General features: G+C 36.0%; 1 protein-coding gene and 1 non-coding gene across 2 annotated transcripts; both read right to left on the bottom strand.

The window, feature by feature from the left end:
• Positions 1-13,645: 13,645 nt before the first annotated feature.
• On the bottom strand, positions 13,646-13,718 carry TRNAF-GAA (transfer RNA phenylalanine (anticodon GAA)). The gene has a single exon. It is a non-coding gene; the product is annotated as a tRNA-Phe (tRNA).
• A 1,735-nt stretch (positions 13,719-15,453) lies between these two features.
• LOC112783890 (GTP-binding protein At2g22870) lies at positions 15,454-18,933 on the bottom strand. The gene is made up of 6 exons (XM_025826967.3): positions 18,490-18,933; positions 18,248-18,410; positions 17,301-17,370; positions 16,709-16,871; positions 16,011-16,234; positions 15,454-15,820 (listed from the first exon to the last, which is right to left on the bottom strand). The coding sequence occupies exons 1-5, from the start codon at positions 18,820-18,822 to the stop codon at positions 16,016-16,018; spliced, it is 948 nt and encodes a 315-aa protein (XP_025682752.1). The 5' UTR covers positions 18,823-18,933; the 3' UTR covers positions 15,454-15,820; positions 16,011-16,015.
• Between the last annotated feature and the right edge of the window lie 203 nt (positions 18,934-19,136).

Genomic DNA, 19,136 nt, shown 5'->3' with positions numbered 1-19,136 from the left:
TCTCAAACTCCTTCTAAGGTGACGGAAGTTCGACTTGATGAGAATGAGACTTCATCGTCATCTTTGTCATGATGTCCGGCCGTCACTATATTTACATCTCTCAAGATCAAACAGAGTTTAACATACTATTTCCAAGCCATGATACCCCTAATTTTAAGTACCAATGGATCAACAAAATCATAACTATCTTGAAAATTATTAACATGATTAAAAGTCTTCGTACAATCCGTTTCACAGATAATTTTTTTTATGTCCCAAATTCCAAGCTAGGAGATATCCTCTCCAAATAACAAATAACTTCTCTTGCAAAATATTATTACTCTCAATCGTTCTCAAACAGCTACATTATCAATTTCCATTCCAGTCTCTATTAACACAAGTAAAATCAACACGATTACCAATTTTAGAATAATTAGCATCACAGTTGACCTTAAAAGTACCCACTAATGATGAACTCTAAGAGTCACTAATTGTGGAAGAGATAGACACTCGTTATAATTTAAAAATATTCTTAAGCTCATTTTTTGAGGCTAAAGATATAGTGTGTGTTTGGATTACAGTTTGTAAATCGGAGTTTGCATAAAATTGATTTTGCAAAATTGATTTTGATGAAAAGTAAGTTTGTGTTAACGTGATTTATGATTGGCAATCTTTATATCAAAATTGATTATAGTAAAATAAATGTTGTTTGGATTATACTACTCAAAATTACTTTTAGATGAAAAATTACCAAAAGAGACATCAATTTAAATAATTTTTTTTATATACATGCAAAATCAAAACGCTAACAAAAATAATATAAAAAATATTTATCATATAAATAAAATAAATACAATAAAAAGTAAAAATATGAAAAAGAGTACTATAAATTTTATAATATTAAACAAAAAAAAATATTCTATAATTTTTTTAGTACGGTCAGTGCTCTTTAATTTAGTATTATTTTGGACTATAATCCATTTCCTTTATTGTATCAACTATTTTTCATTATCTATGACTCTATTGTTACTTATAATTAGTTTTTATTTATTTTGTCTTTTTTATAAGATCATAATTTATATTATAAAATTTTGATAATAAATGTAGTATACAATAATTACAATTACAAATTTTATAAAATCAGAATAAGAAATAAAAAAATTAATACAAAACAAAAATAGAGTACATCAAAGAATAAAAAAAATTGATATAGATAAGAAATAATAAAAATGTCATAAAACCAACAACATATATCATATGAACAAAAAAAATACAATAAAAGGTAAATAAAATTCATATGAATAAAATTAAATAAAAAAATAAAAAAATTTCATACACAACATAAATACAATGCAGTAAAGGAAGATAGAGAAAAAAAAAATCATATGAACAAATAATAATAAAAATATCATAAAATTAACAAAATATCTAAAAATTAGAACATAATAAAAAAATCAACAACATTTATCAATTAATAAAAAAAATACAATAAAATAAATAAAAATCACATGAATAAAGTCAAACAAAAATAAAAAAATTTCATAAAAAATATACATATAAAAAATAATATAGTAAATGATAAAAAAAACTCATAAAAATATAACATGAGAAATTAGAATACTACACAAATAATATAAAAATATTTATCCTATAAATATAAAATACAATAAAAATATAAAAATTAAAATATGAAAGTGAGTACTAAAAATAATAAAAAAAATTAAAATATTCACTTTGCTAGTGATTGAAACAAATTTGAACCATTTTGATGAAAAAAAAATTGGAACTAAGAACAAGTTGGAAGAACTATAGAGAACTGTGAATGGTAATAGTTACTAGTATCCTTTGTATAGAAGAAAATGAAGGATAAGATTGGTAAAAAAGAAATAAAATTTCCACCTAATTTTCTAAGATAATCAGCCACCATGAACGTGAAACGCAGAAGCTACAAATTTTAGCTTCTTCTGAACGTACGTTTAAACACAGAATCACTTCTGTGTTCAGAAGAATAAAAGTTTGCCAAACATAAAAGTGAAACTTTTAAGAGAGTCAAACGTGCTTCTTTCCTCCTCAACGCGTTTACCAAACACACCAATAATAGTCACATTATATGGAGCCCAAAAATCCTGAGATTAAAGATTTCGTTATTTTTTATTGCCAAATCCACTAAAAAATTCAGAGAAAATTTTGAAATGATGCTCTCTACTATAAAGCAAAAATCAATCCTTCAAATTCATATGTTGACAAGAAATTTTCAAATTCTTTCAGACTAGCTAAATTTTCGGACAATCTAAAATGTAATAAAAAAATCAGTTTCTGACTAAAAAGGTATTTAAGATAACTATTCGAAATCCACATGCCTCTCCTGAAACAAAAAATAATAGTAAATAAAACTTTCTTAAAATAAAACCAAACCAAAAATTTGATTTTTTTTACAACAAATTAATACCAAAATCAATTTTTCTGTTCCTCCCAATCAAACATCTTTTTATAGAATCACAAATAACCACTATAAAAATTATAAATCTTTGACACTGTCCTGGACTAAAACAAATCTACTACAGAACCTGTTTGTATTTATTTAATGTTCACTCTTCATCCTTACTACACACGTCTTCTATTAAATAAATTAACAAAATATTTTGTTATTTTAAAAGTTTGAATATAAAATCATTCATAATGGGCACAAAGTACTTATTTATTGGTTAATATTATATTAACTATTATTTTACACATATTTAATAAATAAAAAATATATTAATAAACACTTTAAATAATAAATAAAAGGTGATATTGACTAATGGTCAACAACAATAATTAGAGGCCCAAAAAGTAAATAAATAAATCAATAAATAGACAGAGATAAAGTGAAATCTTGTGATGGCTTACAAGATTGATATTAATCATGTGCTTTTCTTTTTTTTTTTCTTTCTTTTTTTTTTTCTTTTTTTCTTTCAATTGGTGACTCCATATAATAGTTGGATTTTTCGAAGTTACACGACGTGCCTCATAATTTTTTAGAGCCAGATTCCCGTTTTCTTTGCTTTTTGTTTTGACCCCATATATCTTCTAAAATAGTGATACTTACCCACAATATTTATGTTTTGACCCCGTAAGTTGTTTAAAACAGAATTTCCGGATCAAACTATTCTAAAGTTAAAGAAAAATACAGTAAGAAAATGAATATTTAATTTCTCTTGAATCAAAATAATGTGACTCACACGTGAAGCTGATTGTATAGAACACAATTCATTATTGTTTAGTCTTAGCATTTTTCTCTCCCCAAATGTATTTTGCTTCATTTTAGCCATGAAAACCAAGACTTGGAGGAACTAGTGTGGTTCAAGTAATATATTATGATCTTGTACGTGCATGTTGCTCAAATCTTGAGCTACATATGGATAATTATTTAATTAAAATACATTAAATAAATTTGATAATAATAATATGGATTAAATACTTTTTTATTTTTAACGTTTTGGGTTAAAATTAAAATTGTCCAAAACTTTTTTTTATTAAAATATTCTCAACGTTAGAAATTATTTTAAAATTATTTTTTTCACATAAAATATTAATTACATTGACAATTTTATTCCTAATAATACATGTATCATCTTTTACCTACTAACTACCCATCATCATCTGTTCATCACCATTATTATCACCATTACTATCCCCATCTCTCTATCTTCCTTCCATTTTCAGAGCTCGCTGCCATCACTAGGGTCTATTGATTCCATCACACTCGTTGTTGTCACTGGGAAGCTTCTGTGGCAGTTTTAATAGCATCGTATTGAAGAAAGTTGAATCTTGGATCCAAACCCTCTCTCTCTCTCTCTCTCTCTCTCTCTCTCTCTCTCTCTCTCTCTCTCTCTCTCTCTCTCTCTCTCTCTCTCTCTCTCTCTCTCTCTCTCTCTATATATATATATATATATATATATATATATATATATATATATATTGCTTCTCTCTGTCCTGCTTCTTAAAAAATGGCAGTGATGACGACAGCTACACTAATTCACTCAGATTTCTTAAAAAAATTCTCAATAATCTTCCAAGAGAAATTTTCTCATTACCTCAGCTTCAAGTTGGATCTTCTGTGCAACACCTAAAATAAAAATTCTAGAAAATAAGCTTCCTTTAGGATCAACATGCAATCTAAAAAAGGTGTCACTGAATAAAAAAAAAAAGAAAATAAAAAATTGCAGTTATGGGATTGTTGATTCTACATTGATTGAGTTATGGGAAGGGGAAAGAAAATAAGAACAGAGAACTCATGGCAGTGAAGGCGTGGCTGAGTTGGGTCACGAGAGCGACAGAGGAAAGGTTGAGAAAAGTGACAGTGACTATTACGGGAGTGCCATCTTCAAAACTTTGGTGTCTCCTCCACAGTTTCAAAACCACACTGCAACTACAAATTTCACCATTCTCAGTATCATAACATTTTGCTTCTTATGTGGATCTGTCACTGTCTTCTTCATTTTTCTCTTCGCTTCTATTGTTGTTGTTGTTACGGTAGTGATGATTGTGGATCGTGAGAGAATGCTAATTGAGGGTGGCGGTGTATGACATGTGACAATAGGTGAAGGTGGAAGTGGTGTGGAATCAGCGGTAGGTGATATTTATCTGAAGAAGATGATGATGGAGGTATAGTGGTGGTGGTGGTGGTGGTGAAGAATGGTGTTTGAGTTGAGAGAGAATGACCAGAAAAGGAAGAACAATGAATTAGGCTGAGAATATTTTTCTTTAAAAAGATTATAATTGTTAGAAGGATAAAAAATTCATAAATTAATGATTTTTATGAAAAGTATGATTTTAAAATGATTTCCAACGTTGAGGATTGTTCATACCCTGGCCCAAACACTATGGTCCAGGTCCAAACACACTAAAGGACCCAATCCAAAGATTGGCCCTCACCACCCACCGACCTTCTCAGAAGAGGTCGGATTCAACACAGACTCCTCCTCAAAGAAGTCGGGCTCGAAGGATATATGGCAGATAACACTTATTCAAATAAGTAACTTCCCCTAAAATCTCTCCACCCACTTCCAGGAGCCATATCCCAACTATCCTAAGATAAAAGGACGGTTATCCACCTTAAAAGGTGGAACTACTCCAACGGTGGTTGTTAGATCACCACTATAAATACACTGACACTCCTCAAGTATCACTAAGTTTCAATACTCTCTAAACCTACTTACCCCTTTGCTAACTTAGGCATCGGAGTGTCTTTGCAGGTACCACCCCCCATTCCTTCACATACACAAGTCGGATGGCGGCTCCCAGACGCCAACCAAGTCAGAGTCCTCCTCTTTTTCTCACATTTGGGCCAATCCTTCAAGCCCAATCCACCAAACTAAGGTTACCTATGTAACATTCTGAGGACCTGGAGATTAACCCATGATGGTGGATGACTTCAACGTGGATGGAAACACAGCATTCATTCTGAACAAGAGAATCAAGATGCTGATAACAACGACAGAGCCATAGTCACTCACCAAGGGGTGACTAATCAGCACAAAGAAGGCACCTCAGGGGTAAAGGACCCAAAGGAAAACTCCTTTGAGGGACACAAATCCGACAAAGAAGGACAACCCCATGCAACTGATTTCATGGGATTGTTCCATGGCCACCAGGGACGGCTGGAACAACTGGAGCAAGAACTAGAACGACAGCGAGAGGCGGAGAGAAACCTGAGGAAGGAGGTTGAGCGAAGAAAAGAGCTTGAAGAAAAGCTCTCAAGATTAGAGTCCGCTCACCGAGGTCGGAACTCACGCAGTGACCGAGAAGATTCTCCCTTGGGAGGGGAGGACCCTTTCAGTGAGGATATAATGAGGGCAAAAGTTCCAAGGAACTTCAAAAGTCCCGATATGGACCTATACGACGGGACTACTGACCTAAAGCATCACCTAAGTAACTTTAAAAGTCGGATGTACCTAGCCGATGCTTCTGATGCAACGCGCTGCAAGGCCTTTCCGACGACCTTGACAAAAGCAGCGATGAAATGGTTCGATAGTCTCCCCCCAAAGTCGGTCACCAGTTTCGACGACCTCTTGCGTAAATTCCTTATGCGATTTTTGATTCAGAAGGATAAAGTAAAACACGCACCAAGCCTTCTGGAAGTAAAACAGGAGGTCGGGGAACCTCTGAGGGACTACATGGAAAGGTTCAATAAAGCGTATTTAGAAATTCAAGACCTACCCACCGAGGCAATGATCATGGGCCTAGTAAATGGACTGCGAGAAGGCCCATTCTCCCAGTCCATCTCGAAAAGGCATCCAACTTCTTTAAGTGATGTACAGGAAAGAGCTGAGAAGTACATCAACATGGAAGAAAATGCCAGGTTGCGAGAACCTATTTGGCGACCTGGGCACTCTCACTCAGCAAAAGAGAATGAGAGAGAGCCCAAGAAAAAAAAGAAGTCAGCCCTGAAAGGCCCAGAAGATATCACTCTTATTCTCATCTACGAGTCTCCCTAGTTGACGTATACAGAAAAATTTGTCATACTGAAAGGCTACATCCCCCTAGGTCCATCAAGAACAAGAAAGGGGGAAGTCGTAGCGAATATTGTGAGTACCATAAGCTGTATGGTCACTCAACAAATGAGTGTTATGACCTGAAAAATGTGATAGAAAAACTGGCCAGAGAAGGTCGGCTTGACAGATATCTCATGGAAAGGTCAGACTACCATGGTAAGAGAAAGCGAGATGAGGAGGATCGAAGAGATCCACCACCACAAATCCCAGAAAGACATATACATATGATCTCAAGGGGATTCGCTGGAGGCGGTCTCACAAAGTCATCTCGTAAGAGACATCTGAAGGAAGTCTACTAGGGCGGGAGCAAAGTCCCCGACCTTCCAACTATCTCTTTTACTAAAGAAGATGGGCAAGGCATAGTTTCCGGACATGATGATCCGGTAGTGATCACTATGATCCTTACCAACGCCTATCTACACAGAACCCTGGTAGATCAGGGAAGCTCGGCCGACATCCTGTTCAAACCAGCATTTGATAAGCTGGGGTTGGATGAGAAAGAATTAAGAGCTTACCCTGATACCCTATACGGGCTGGGGGACACACCAATAAAGCCACTAGGATTCATACCCCTACACACCACCTTTGGAAAGGGGATGAAATCTAAAACTCTAAGTATCGACTTCATAGTCATCGATGTGGGTTTGGCCTATAATGCTTTAATAGGCAGAACAACCCTAAATCGGCTTGGAGCGGTGGTATCTACCCCCCACCTTTGTATGAAGTTTCCAACACCAAAGGGAATCGTAGCCATTAGGGGAGACCAGAAACTGGTGAGAAAATGCTACAATGAAAGCCTAAACCTGAGAAAAAAGAGTAAAGAGGTTCACACCATTGAGCTCGGAGGAGTTCGAGCTAAAGAAGAGTTACGACCACAGCCCGGGGGAAAGACTGACGAGGTACAGGTAGGGGAGGAGGAAGGAAAGAATACCAATATAGGAGCCAACTTGGAAGAAGGCTTGAAGCAGAAGCTCATAAGGCTCCTACAAGAGAATTCCGACCTCTTCGCCTGGAAAGCCTCTGACATGCCTGGAATAAATCCCGAGCTCATGTCAGACAAGCTGTCAGTATACCTCAGATCCCGACCTATTCAGCAAAGCAGACGAAAGCTCAGACCTGAACGGGCCCAAGTGGTGGAAGAACAACTGCAAGCCCTCTTAGAAGCCGGCTTCATCAGAGAGGTCAAATATCCGGCTTGGCTAGCAAATGTGGTGCTAGTCAAAAAGCAAAACGGCAAGTGGAGGATGTGTGTCGATTACACCGACCTGAACAAAGCGTGTCCGAAAGACCCATATCCACTTCTAAATATTGATACCCTAGTAGACTCCAACTTGGGATATCAATACTTGTCATTCATGGATGCATACTCGGAATACAACCAAATTCCGATGTACAAGCCGGATCAAGAAAAAACATCTTTCATCACGCCTTGAGTGAATTATTGCTACGTGGTTATGTCTTTTGGGTTAAAAAACGCAGGAGCCACGTATCAAAGGCTGATGAATAAGGTGTTCGCACCTCACCTTTGAAGTCTAATGGAAGTATACGTAGACGACATGCTAGTAAAAACCACGGATGAAGCTGACCTCTTGACCGACCTCTCGCAAGTCTTCAACACCATAAGGATGCACGGGATGAGATTGAATCCCACAAAGTGCACCTTCGCGGTGGAGGCTGGAAAATTTTAGGATTTATGTTAACGCAAAGGGGGATTGAAGCTAACCCCGACAAATGCAAAGCAATCCTAGAAATAAAAAGCCCGACTTGCTTAAGAGAGGTCCAGCAATTGAATGGCCGACTTGCAGCTCTCTCCAGGTTCTTGGCAGGATCAGCATTAAGATCCCTACCACTTTTCTCCCTACTTAGAAAAGGATGCCAGTTTGAATGGACTCCTAAATGTGAAGAAGCATTCCAGGAGTTCAAAAGGCTTTTAAGCCAACCTCCGATTCTTACCCGACCTCAAGTTGGGGAAGAACACATCCTGTACTTGTCGGTATCCGACAAGGCTGTAGCATCAGCTCTACTATGGGAAGACGAGGTCGGACAGCGTCCTGTGTACTTCACCAGTAAGGTTCTACCAAGGGTAAGCTTCTACGACGAGGTTGACAACATTCAGGCGCACAAAGAAGAACTCGAATTACTCCCTGAAGTTCGAGAACAAGCCCAGATAGGGGAAGCAACATTGGAACAACGAATGACAAATAGATATAATAAGAAAGTCATTCGAAGAAGCTTCGTCCCAGAAGACTTGGTCTTGATCAGAAATGACATTGGAGTCAACAAGTTGGGGGAAGGAAAGCTTGCTGCTAATTGGAAAGGGCCATACAAAATAAGTGAAGTCTTAGGAAAGGGTTACTACAAGGTAACCGACTTGAACGGTACCGAGCTACCAAGGTCATGGCATGCTTGTAATATGAAGAGGTACTATAGTTAAAAGCGAACTCCACTCCCTGGTGTACTCTTTTTCCCGATTTCATGGTTTTTTCCCAAAAAAAAAAAGGATTTTCCTGAAGGGGGTTTTAACGAGGCATCAAAGTAGATACTAAGGGGCAATAGTTTTTAAAGCCCCTTAGTAGCAAAAGGTACCTTCATCAATAAATAAAGATCTTTTTACAACATCTCTTTGTAAAATTCCATTAGTTATTATTACTATTTTACGAAATGCGCCGACTTAAGCTCGAAAAAGCGTAAAAATCCTATGACCGACCTAAGTGGTCGGCAGGATTAAACGACGAGGTACAAGTCGGTGTAAAGAGGTTACACGGACGATCATGATAACTCGGAATTCCAAAACTCTGAAACAACTACCTAGTCGAAGGATCCGAGAAAATAGAAATGCATCACAAGAATAACCTAAGTAAGTTCAATAAATGAAAAATTGAACACAAAAGGAATACAAAAAAAAAAGAAATAAGGAAATTTATCAAAAACAAAGGCGGAAACTGTCCCAAGTCTTTGAAAAAACCCAGTAACTTAGACAAAGAATAGTCTGCAGAGATAAAAAAGTCTTTTCCAAAAAAAGATCAAAAGGGTTTTCCATAAAAACCTAAAGGAATCACGACAAAAGCATGCACACGCAAGGTATACCCAAAAAAGCCCTTTTCCAAAAAGGGCCAATTAAAATAACGTTATTTTTTTGTTAATGGCCAGAAGGCTAGAAGAGTCAACAACAAAACCACAACAATGATAAAAAATAAATTATTCAAAAAGGGGCCCACAAGCCGGGCCCCAAATAGCTGAAATTAATTAATGGGAAGAAAGATTAGAATCACCAGTAACGAAACATCCTCGTCAGCAACGGGAGTCGGAGTTTCTTCAGACGTGGGAAGAGACCCCTCTTGTCGTTCCTCACGAAGAGGAGACTCAATAAGCTTTTGTCCCTGGGTCTTCAGCTCGGAGTCCGTCTCAGGTCAGGAGGCTGAAACGATAGCTCCTTTATAACAATCTTATCAGGATCCAGAGGAGAAAGGTCCAGGTCAGGAGCAATAACTCTAACCTGCTCCTTAAAAATCCTTCAGGCCTCCTCCAAGTTCTCTGCCACGGAGTCCTCCAAATCCTGATAAGCCTCCCGACCTTTCTCCAGCTCCCGTTGAAGGTTAATATTATCAGTGAAAACCCTGACATAATTATGCTCTGCCTTCTCCGTCAGGCCCTTTGCCATGGCACACTGGGCCATCAACTTCTTCTCCCTCTCCTGAAGTCGGGACCTCTCCTCCTTCAACCAAGTAACTTCCCCCTGGAGCCGCTTCTCCTCCTCTTGATAGAGGACAATCCTCCCCTCCAATTCTTCAACCTTTTGGGTAGAGCCCAAAGAGCTGAGGGGAGTCTTGTTCAGAATATCAAAGAGTTTTGTACAAACCCCAACAGCCCGAACACTCCCCCGAACCACAATTAGAAGATGGTTTCGAAGGGAGACATCATCCATACTAATTTGATCATGGGAAAAGATGTGATTCCGAACGAACTGGGGACCATCAAAATTGGCATCCCCTGAAGGAGAAGAGCTAGACTCCGAGGTCTTACGCTTCTTCTTCTCAGGTTCGGGGGAAGGTCGGACTGGGGGGATGGGGGGAGGTAGAGAAGAAGCAGAGGCAGAAGTTACCATAATGGGACGAGAGGAGGTCCTCAAATCACGAGGGGGAGGAGGAGCGCTAGCAGTCCTCGCAGCGTCAGCTCAGGCACCTGCCTTCTTCTTAGCCTCCTGAACCTTCTGATAAGCGGTGCTGGACCCACTCTTTACCATTTCTGAAAAAAATGAAGCAAACAATTATGTCAACAAGTCGAAAAAATAACAAATCAGAATCTTCAGAAATAACTACAAAAGTGCAGAAACGACTACAAAATAAAAGACTACCTAGCTGGGTCTGTACGAAAGTAGGAGAACCTAAAAGGAACTTCTTCATGTCCAAATTAGGGGCTCTTCCCCAAACTTCTCGGAAGAACCCCACCACAGCCTCCTCAACCTCGTCCAAATCCTCCAATCTATATTTTTCCACAGGGGAAGCCTCTAACCAGTAAAGAGGAAAACGAGGGTTGTAGTTTTCATCAAGGAAAAAGGGATGATGTCCCTCTACGACTTGATTTTTGAAGAAAAAATTTTTGAAGTCATGGAAGGGTCGTCAAAGATAGAGAAAACTTTTCGACCTTGAATGGTCCGGAAAGATATCCACTGCTGCTTGTTATTCTGCCCACTAAAGGGCTTGGTCATATATAAAAGGTAAAAAAAAGATCTTTAAAGAGGTCGGGAAATATAGCTCTCGACTAACAAGCTGGTAAATTTTCATGAAACCCCAAGAGTTTGGGTGAAGTTGGGGGGAGCAACTCGGCAATGATACAACACACTTATCTCAAAGTCGGAGAAAGGCAGAAGGAACCCCAAGCGGGTAAAAAGAGAAAAAATGGGGATCAGAATCAGAGATCCTCCCAAAACAAACCCGGTCTTCAAGACCCGGGGCCACCAACTCATACTTTGGCTCATCGGCCTTATCACTACAAATTCTATGGTGGATAGGAAGGACGGTAAGATAGTCAGTGTCTACTTGGGAATGTTCCTCCAAAACGGTATCATTTACCCATTGTAAAAGGGACTCAAGGGAAGACATCTTTTCTAGTAAAAAGAAGTGGCAGAAAAAGTAACGGGACCTACAAAGAAAAATGGAAAAAGATCAAAACACAAGGCCTCTAAAAGACGAAACAGCCTCTCTCAAGAACCAAAAAACAGAATCACTAGACCAATGAAACTCGGAAAAGAAACCAAGAATCACGAACAGCATGTAAACCTCCTCTAAATATATAAAGTAAAGTGCCAACATAAATGATAAGAGAGGAGAAGAAAAGGACTAAGCTTTGTTTGAAAGAGGAGCAAAAATAGCAGTAGCAAAGCACTCCAAGAAGGAAGGCTAAAGATTTTTCTCTTTGGAAGAATAAGAATTGTAGGCAAGAAGTTTCAGAAGACGAAGGAAAATAGAGAAAAGAGAGGGAAAGGTATTTATAAACACGCCAGGGGCATAAAGGTAAATTGACACGTTCATTAAAGAAACGCGCCGTTACCAATATAACTGCTCCCACGTGTAAATACGAAAGCCCCAACAGACACGACGTTTGATTAAGACACGACGGTTGAGAAATTCAAATCACGTCGGTTTCGAAATCACGTCGGCTACAAGCCCGAGTTCAAATACTCGAATCAAACTCATAAATAAAAGAGATCAAACTCGAGTAGGGCACCGTTCATACCCTGGCCCAAATACTATGGCCCATGTCCAAACACACTAAAGGGCCCAATCCAAAGATTGGCCCTCACTACCCATCGACCTTCTCAGAAGAGGTCGAATTCAACACAGACTCCTCCTCAAAGAAGTCAGGCTCGAAGGATAGCTGGCAGATAACACTTATTCAAATAAGTAACTGCCCCTAAAATCTCTCCACCCACTTCTAAGAGCCATATCCCAACTATCCTAAGATAAAGGGACGGTTATCCACCTTAAAAGGTGGAACTACTCCAACAGTGGTTATTGGATCACCACTATAAATACACTGACACTCCTCATGTATCACTAAGTTTCAATACTCTCTAAACCTGCTTATCCCTTTGCTAACTTAGGCATCGGAGTGTCTTTGCAGGTACCACCCCCCATTCCTTCACATACACAAGTCGGACAGCGACTCCCAAACGCCAACCAAGTCGGAGTCCTCCTCCTTTCTCACATTTGGGCCAATCCTTCCAACCCAATCCACCAAACTCAGGTTACCTACGTAACAAAGATAAAACTAATTAAAAAAGGGTTGGGAACGATTTTTATTTTGACCTAAAACATTAAGAATAAAAAAAGTATTCAAGCCTAATAATATGAATTGAAGTAGTAATGAACTAAATTTTTTTTATGAAAATTATAATTGTGGAGTGTAATTAAAATATGAATTTAATTTTTATATACTGTCAAAATAAAAATTTTATATAGATAATTAATTAATTAGTTATGTATTTTCACGTCAACAAAAATAATTAATTTTTAAATTCATTAATACAAAAGTCATCTAAATACATAAATCTATTTAAATAATCTACATCAAAATTTAACTCTTAAAAATATATTCTCTAAAGTCACTATAGAGTAATAATTAAAAATAAATTGGTGTCTAATTTTTATTCTAACGTATCTTTTATAATAAATTCTAAATTTTTAAAAATTATTTATTTTATATTTTTTAATTTAAATATTATTTTTTATTTTTTTTAATAATATAATAACTATTTTTTACACAGCATAGAAATAAATGGCAATAGACTCTACAGTGGAAAACCTGGTACAGGCACATATCTCGAGTTAAGTTAATCCTATGGTCAAGAAGAGAAGGGTGCACGTCAGGCGCATCACTGCACAAACGTTACCCATAAAATGTACTTCCCGACAATAAATATTTGCAAATAAAGATAGATGAGTTATTTTACTTTGTAGTACTAATCTCTGACTGTGTTGTTATACAAATCTAAGAAAGGGTCTCAAGAGGACATGAAAAAGCAGTTATTCCTTCAATCTGCAACAGGTTGCAAATTGTATCTATCATTCTATGCACAGCTTATCTTTCGTAGTAGAAAAGTGAGAAAAAAAAAATAAAATAAAATAAAATGCGGTGAGCGTGGATCGAACACGCGACCTTCAGATCTTCAGTCTGACGCTCTCCCAACTGAGCTATCCCCGCAATTGATAATTATATTATGGAAAAAGGATGATTTCACTTATAGTCTCATACTCTGTCGTGTTGATTTTTTTTATTAACATTATTAAAAGGTGAATATTTACATACAGTTATCTTTATATAATACTAATAATTGAGTCAATAGATAAAATATATCAAATTATTTAATAGTTTTCAACTAACAACTTCACATGAACATAATTACATATGAGTTTCCACCATATTAAAAAAGTGGAAAACTCACGTACAAATGTCTTTATATGAAGTTAATAGTCAAAAATCATTAGATAATTTAGTTAACTCTGTCAAATTATTTAACAATTTTTTATTATTAACTTTACATGAAAACAACTGGACGTGAGTCTCTTCTTATTAAAAAACTATTATTTTTCTATACCAACAAATTCATTGAGTTAACGAAATTAAGCGTTACATTATTATTTTACTAGCAAATTGTAGTGTTGGTCGTTGTCTTTTAAATATTTATAAAATAACATATAGGTGTACAAAAATATTATATATAGTTGTACACATAAAAAATCAATTATCAAATCAGCTATCATATATTTATGTATAAATATATATGTGGTTTAACTCATTTTCAATTTGTATTTTGCATTTGAGTAAAATATTGCTTGTCTCTAACATTTTGGTTAAATTCTGATTTCGTCTCTAACATTTGAAACGTACTATTTTTAACCAAAACGTTTTATTTTATCCTATTTTAGTCCTCTAGTTGAAATAAATTTTTTTTTTCAAAATTATCATTTTCTCCTACATTATTATCACTTTCCCTGTTAACTCACTACTACAACAACTATAATCACTACAATTGCGATGTTTGTTGCTAACTAGGAAAAAAAATCATAATGGAGAAAAAAGTATTTTTTGAAAAAAAAATTTTAATTTTAACCAAATAACTAAAATAGGACGAAATAAAATGTTTGAGATAAAAATTAGACGCTTCAAAGTTCAAATTTTAAGACAAAATTAGGACTTAGCTCAAATATTTGGAACTAAAACAATATTTTATCTTTTATATTTTAACATTTACTTTTTACAAATAACTGATTAAGTGGCTGATTTTTGTATCTACTTAATATCTTTACACCTATCATAGTTATAAAAATATTTTAAGTGTAGATACTTGTTGAAATTATAATTGTGAAAAAAAATATTTCGACGGTTGAAGGGAGTAGAATTTTGGTATAATGAAACATTTTTTTGGTTAATCTTTTATTTTATATTTTTATTGAGACATTTTCTTTTTTAACATTCAAAACACAAGGACAATAGTTCCTTTAACTTTTTTTTTTTTTTTTGTGTATATGTAATCTTGGGCAATAGCTCATTTTATACTTTCTTTTTCTAATATTCAATAACACAAGGACAATAATTACCTTTCTTTTGTTTTGTTTTGGTTTTTGTGTGAGTAATTTTGGACAGCAACTTCTCTTTTTGGAGAATAGCTCATACTTCTTTTTCGATGAAGTTGGACACCAGCAATGTATTTTCCTACTTAAAGCCCAAAATAGCAAAAACAAAATCCATACACAAAATCAAGGGTCAACCTAGTTTTCCATCATGACCCAAAAATCATGTGTTAGCAAAACCAAATCCAATCGGAATCAAAACTAACCTTAATCCTTAAACAAGCATAACTGCAGATGACCCGAAAATTATTTAAAAAAAAAAACATTAGTGCATGACATAGCTTGTAGATATATAGGAAAGCATAGAACTGAACTAAGATAGCTGCTTGAAGCTGAAAATGAGAATATACATAGTTTGAAAAGAAGTAATAAAAATGGGTGTAGTAAAAGGTAAAGATCATATCTACTTTTGAGACAGTAGAATACAACGTTGTCACCCACTAACCCTCAACTGAAGAAAGGCTCAAATTTAATGAATGTGAGATAAGGATAAACAAGATGACTCAAAGTGAAACCTCGCATTCGACCGGAGCGGGACGCTGGATGAAGTTTTGTTCCAAATAATGTTCTTTATCCTACTTTAGGCCCGGTATGTACTTTGAGCAATATAGAAATGCTCATCATAGAATACAATGCTATGATAACTATATTAGCTGGTACCTACATGTTTATCTGTAAGAACGAATACGCAATGCATTGATCAATTTAAAACCAATTCAGGATTGCTATAAACATGAGAAATTGTATGAATTTAGAGCATGAATCATCAGCAGGAGAAATATAGAGTCTACTATTAGTTGCCACCAAGAACAAAAGACAATATCAACTCAAAATCATAGCAACTTGTTCAAGAATGACATACCAGTTCTAGTGCTTGAGCCAATAGTTTCTTAGCTGGGCCATATGGAGAAGAATCTCATCACGACCCTGATTAGTAACACTACTGGTCATGATCCACGGAGGTGCCGTCTCGAAGAAGCCGTGTATCAATTCCTGAAAGTCATTAACATTTTCTTCTGGTCTTTTGCCTCCGTTCTTTTTCTTCTTCCGCTTGTCACATTTGGTGAAGATTATGGTCATTGGGATCTGAAAGGAGAACTGTATTAACTGGGAACCTATTCAATCTGCTTTGTTAACCTTTTACACAGGTGCATAACATAAGCATTTTATTGACTACTCATGTTTCCGTCTGGTGTAGTCGTAGATAAACAACTCTTTTCAATACAACACGTTTGACATGAGTATGAGACTGGGTAATGGTTGGGTGATCGAAGAGAAAAATTTCAATATCTATCTATAACTTGAGTGTGGTAAACTCAGAATATGGCGCTGATTAAGTGATTATCTACATGATGAAGAGATGAGTGCAGTAACTCGTGCCTGTCAACTATGATCATAAGCATACAAAATACTATTTAGAAATATGGAGTTTGTGGCAGCACCTAGACAAAGACAACCCTGACAACTTCATACATTCAAGGTGATGTCCATCGTATAGGATATGCAGGGATTATAGCGGAACATAAAAAAATGTTGGACTTCATATATTCAATGCATTACCTGATTCTGGCCCAACCAACTAGCATACTCGAGATCAATTTGTTTAGCAGGAATGCTGGCATCTATTAGAAGGAAAACTGAAACTAGGGTTGACCGGTTAAGAAAATAGTCCTTGGTGAATTTTTCCCAATCCATTCTAAGCTCCTGCGGTGCAGATGCATACCTGATGACGAGACAGAATTGCTATAAATGCCTTCCAAGTCAACGAGGTAATATTACTCATTGTTCAACATTAATAGTCCAGAAACAGAAATTGAGAATTTCGATTTTCCATAGCTAGAATGGATAACATAGCCTGGAAAAAGGCCCTATAATGAAATTTAAACAATACCATATAAACTTATTTCAAAGCTCATAAAATTTATCTATCAGAAGTTAAATATGATGGCCTTCTACTGCTCCACAGTCTCACATACAACTTTCATAAATAAGATTTTACGGATTGTATTAATGAGTCTTTACATATCAGATATTAGTCTCCATTTTTTCCCATCTTAAGCAAGTAGGAAAGGCGCAATCTTTATATATCGAGTAAGAAAAAAAAAGTACAGCGTAAATGAGTATGTATAGATGGTATAGTAGCAAGCCATACCCATATCCAGGCAAATCAACCAGGTACCAGCTATCATTAATCCGAAAATGGTTAATGCATTGTGTTTTGCCTGCAAAAAGAAAATGAATATAGGCAATTTAATATTGTCAACAAACACAACAAACAAGGAAAAAACTCAATCGCCGATAAAAAAAATTCAGCAAATTTCTCTACTATATTTCACCGATTTGAAATTCCATGAAATGATCAACTTGAACACTCCTATCATGAAGACGAACATGTTAACAAATGGCACACACTCTGGTTAGTTATGACCTTATTGAAGCAACTCAGAATTAGTTTGGTTAGCATTTTCATTTTCTATTTTTTTTTTCACTTTTAGTGTTTTCCATTTTCAAAATTTTGTGAAAGAAAGAAAGATATCAGGATGTGGAAACAGAACATAGAATTTTATTATTTTTATTGTTTTCTTTTTTTTTTTCCTTCACAAAATCCGTATCCGAAAACGGAAAACACTGAAAAATGAAAACTGAAAAATGAAAAACGCAAAACCAAACACGCCCTTAGATTTTCCTTCTTATATGCCTAAATCACATATTAAGGTAGCTTTTGCTTACTATCCTGAGACAAAGGTGACAGAGGTATTGGGTCCAAAAAATGTTTGGAGCGAGGAATAGTGGCAAAAACTTAAAATTGTTGCTATCTCAGGATGATTTTTAAGATAATTTATGCATTTTCAAAATAAAGTTACAAGATACATACCATAGGTTCGATTTTCAACTCATTTGCAGTACCTCCAAAAAAGAGGGACGCTAGATATAAAGTTCTACTATTATTGTTGTAAAACCTTGTCTCTCTAACCGTCTCCGATCGAATCCAAACACTACTTGTTAAGAGTATACTAGGCATTGACTAATCTAGTTGAACTCGCTTTATCTAAGCATAATTTAAAGCTATCGAATTGAATTAGCAGAGCTGATAGAGACCTGGTTTCTTGGAGGTCAATGCGAGCTTCTTGCGGCGAACGAGGGAATTGAGGAGCGAGGATTTGCCGACATTGGAGCGTCCAACGAGAGCAAACTCAGGGAGGCCATCGGAGGGGCAGTCCTCGGTCCTAACACTGCTCTTGACGAACTCCGCTTGCGCCACCTGGCAATAGCGATAACAATAATAACAAACCACAAAGCGTGACTGACTGACTTAATTCATAATTGATTGATTGATAAACCTGAGAGTCGGTGGCGTAGTTGCTGAGCAGAATGTTGGAGCCCTTGAGGATTCTGGCGGTGAGGGTAGGGGTGTCGAGGGGGACATGGGTTTCGGGGGGAACGAAGAGCTTGTGGAGAGGGAGTTGGAGGTGGGGGGTGGGTTCGGGTGTGTGAGGGTCTATCGGTGTGGGTTCGGAGGCGGGAAGGGTTAGGGTGGAGAATAGTAAAAGGGGGCGAGGGGTTTTGGTTGCGTTTGGATTTGGGTTTAGGAAATGAGTGCGGAGAAAGATGGGAGAAGAGGATAGCGGAGTTAGAATGGTTGAAGGGAGTTTGGGGAGGTGAAGGAGTACCATGTCTTCTCTACTCTCTCGCAGCACCGTGCCTATCCACCTGCTGGCTAAACAAAAATATCCCACCAAATAATACGTATCTTGAAGGTCGTCGATACATAATTAATTACACTCTTTTTTTTCTAACTTTTGTTATTATTTTAGAATAAGGTATGTTGTTTTTTTTTTTTTTCGGGTTTTTTAAAAATATTTTTAAATTTTATTTTATTTTAGTTTTATCTTAAAAGTTTTTTATTCATATTAAATATATTTTTAACAACAAAATTTTTTAAAAATTTAAGACTAATCTAATAATAATATATAACAATTACATTTTT

Source organism: Arachis hypogaea, chromosome 20, assembly GCF_003086295.3.
Source record: "Arachis hypogaea cultivar Tifrunner chromosome 20, arahy.Tifrunner.gnm2.J5K5, whole genome shotgun sequence".
Taxonomy (NCBI): Eukaryota; Viridiplantae; Streptophyta; class Magnoliopsida; order Fabales; family Fabaceae; genus Arachis; species Arachis hypogaea.
This window is presented reverse-complemented; position numbering and strand designations above follow the sequence as displayed.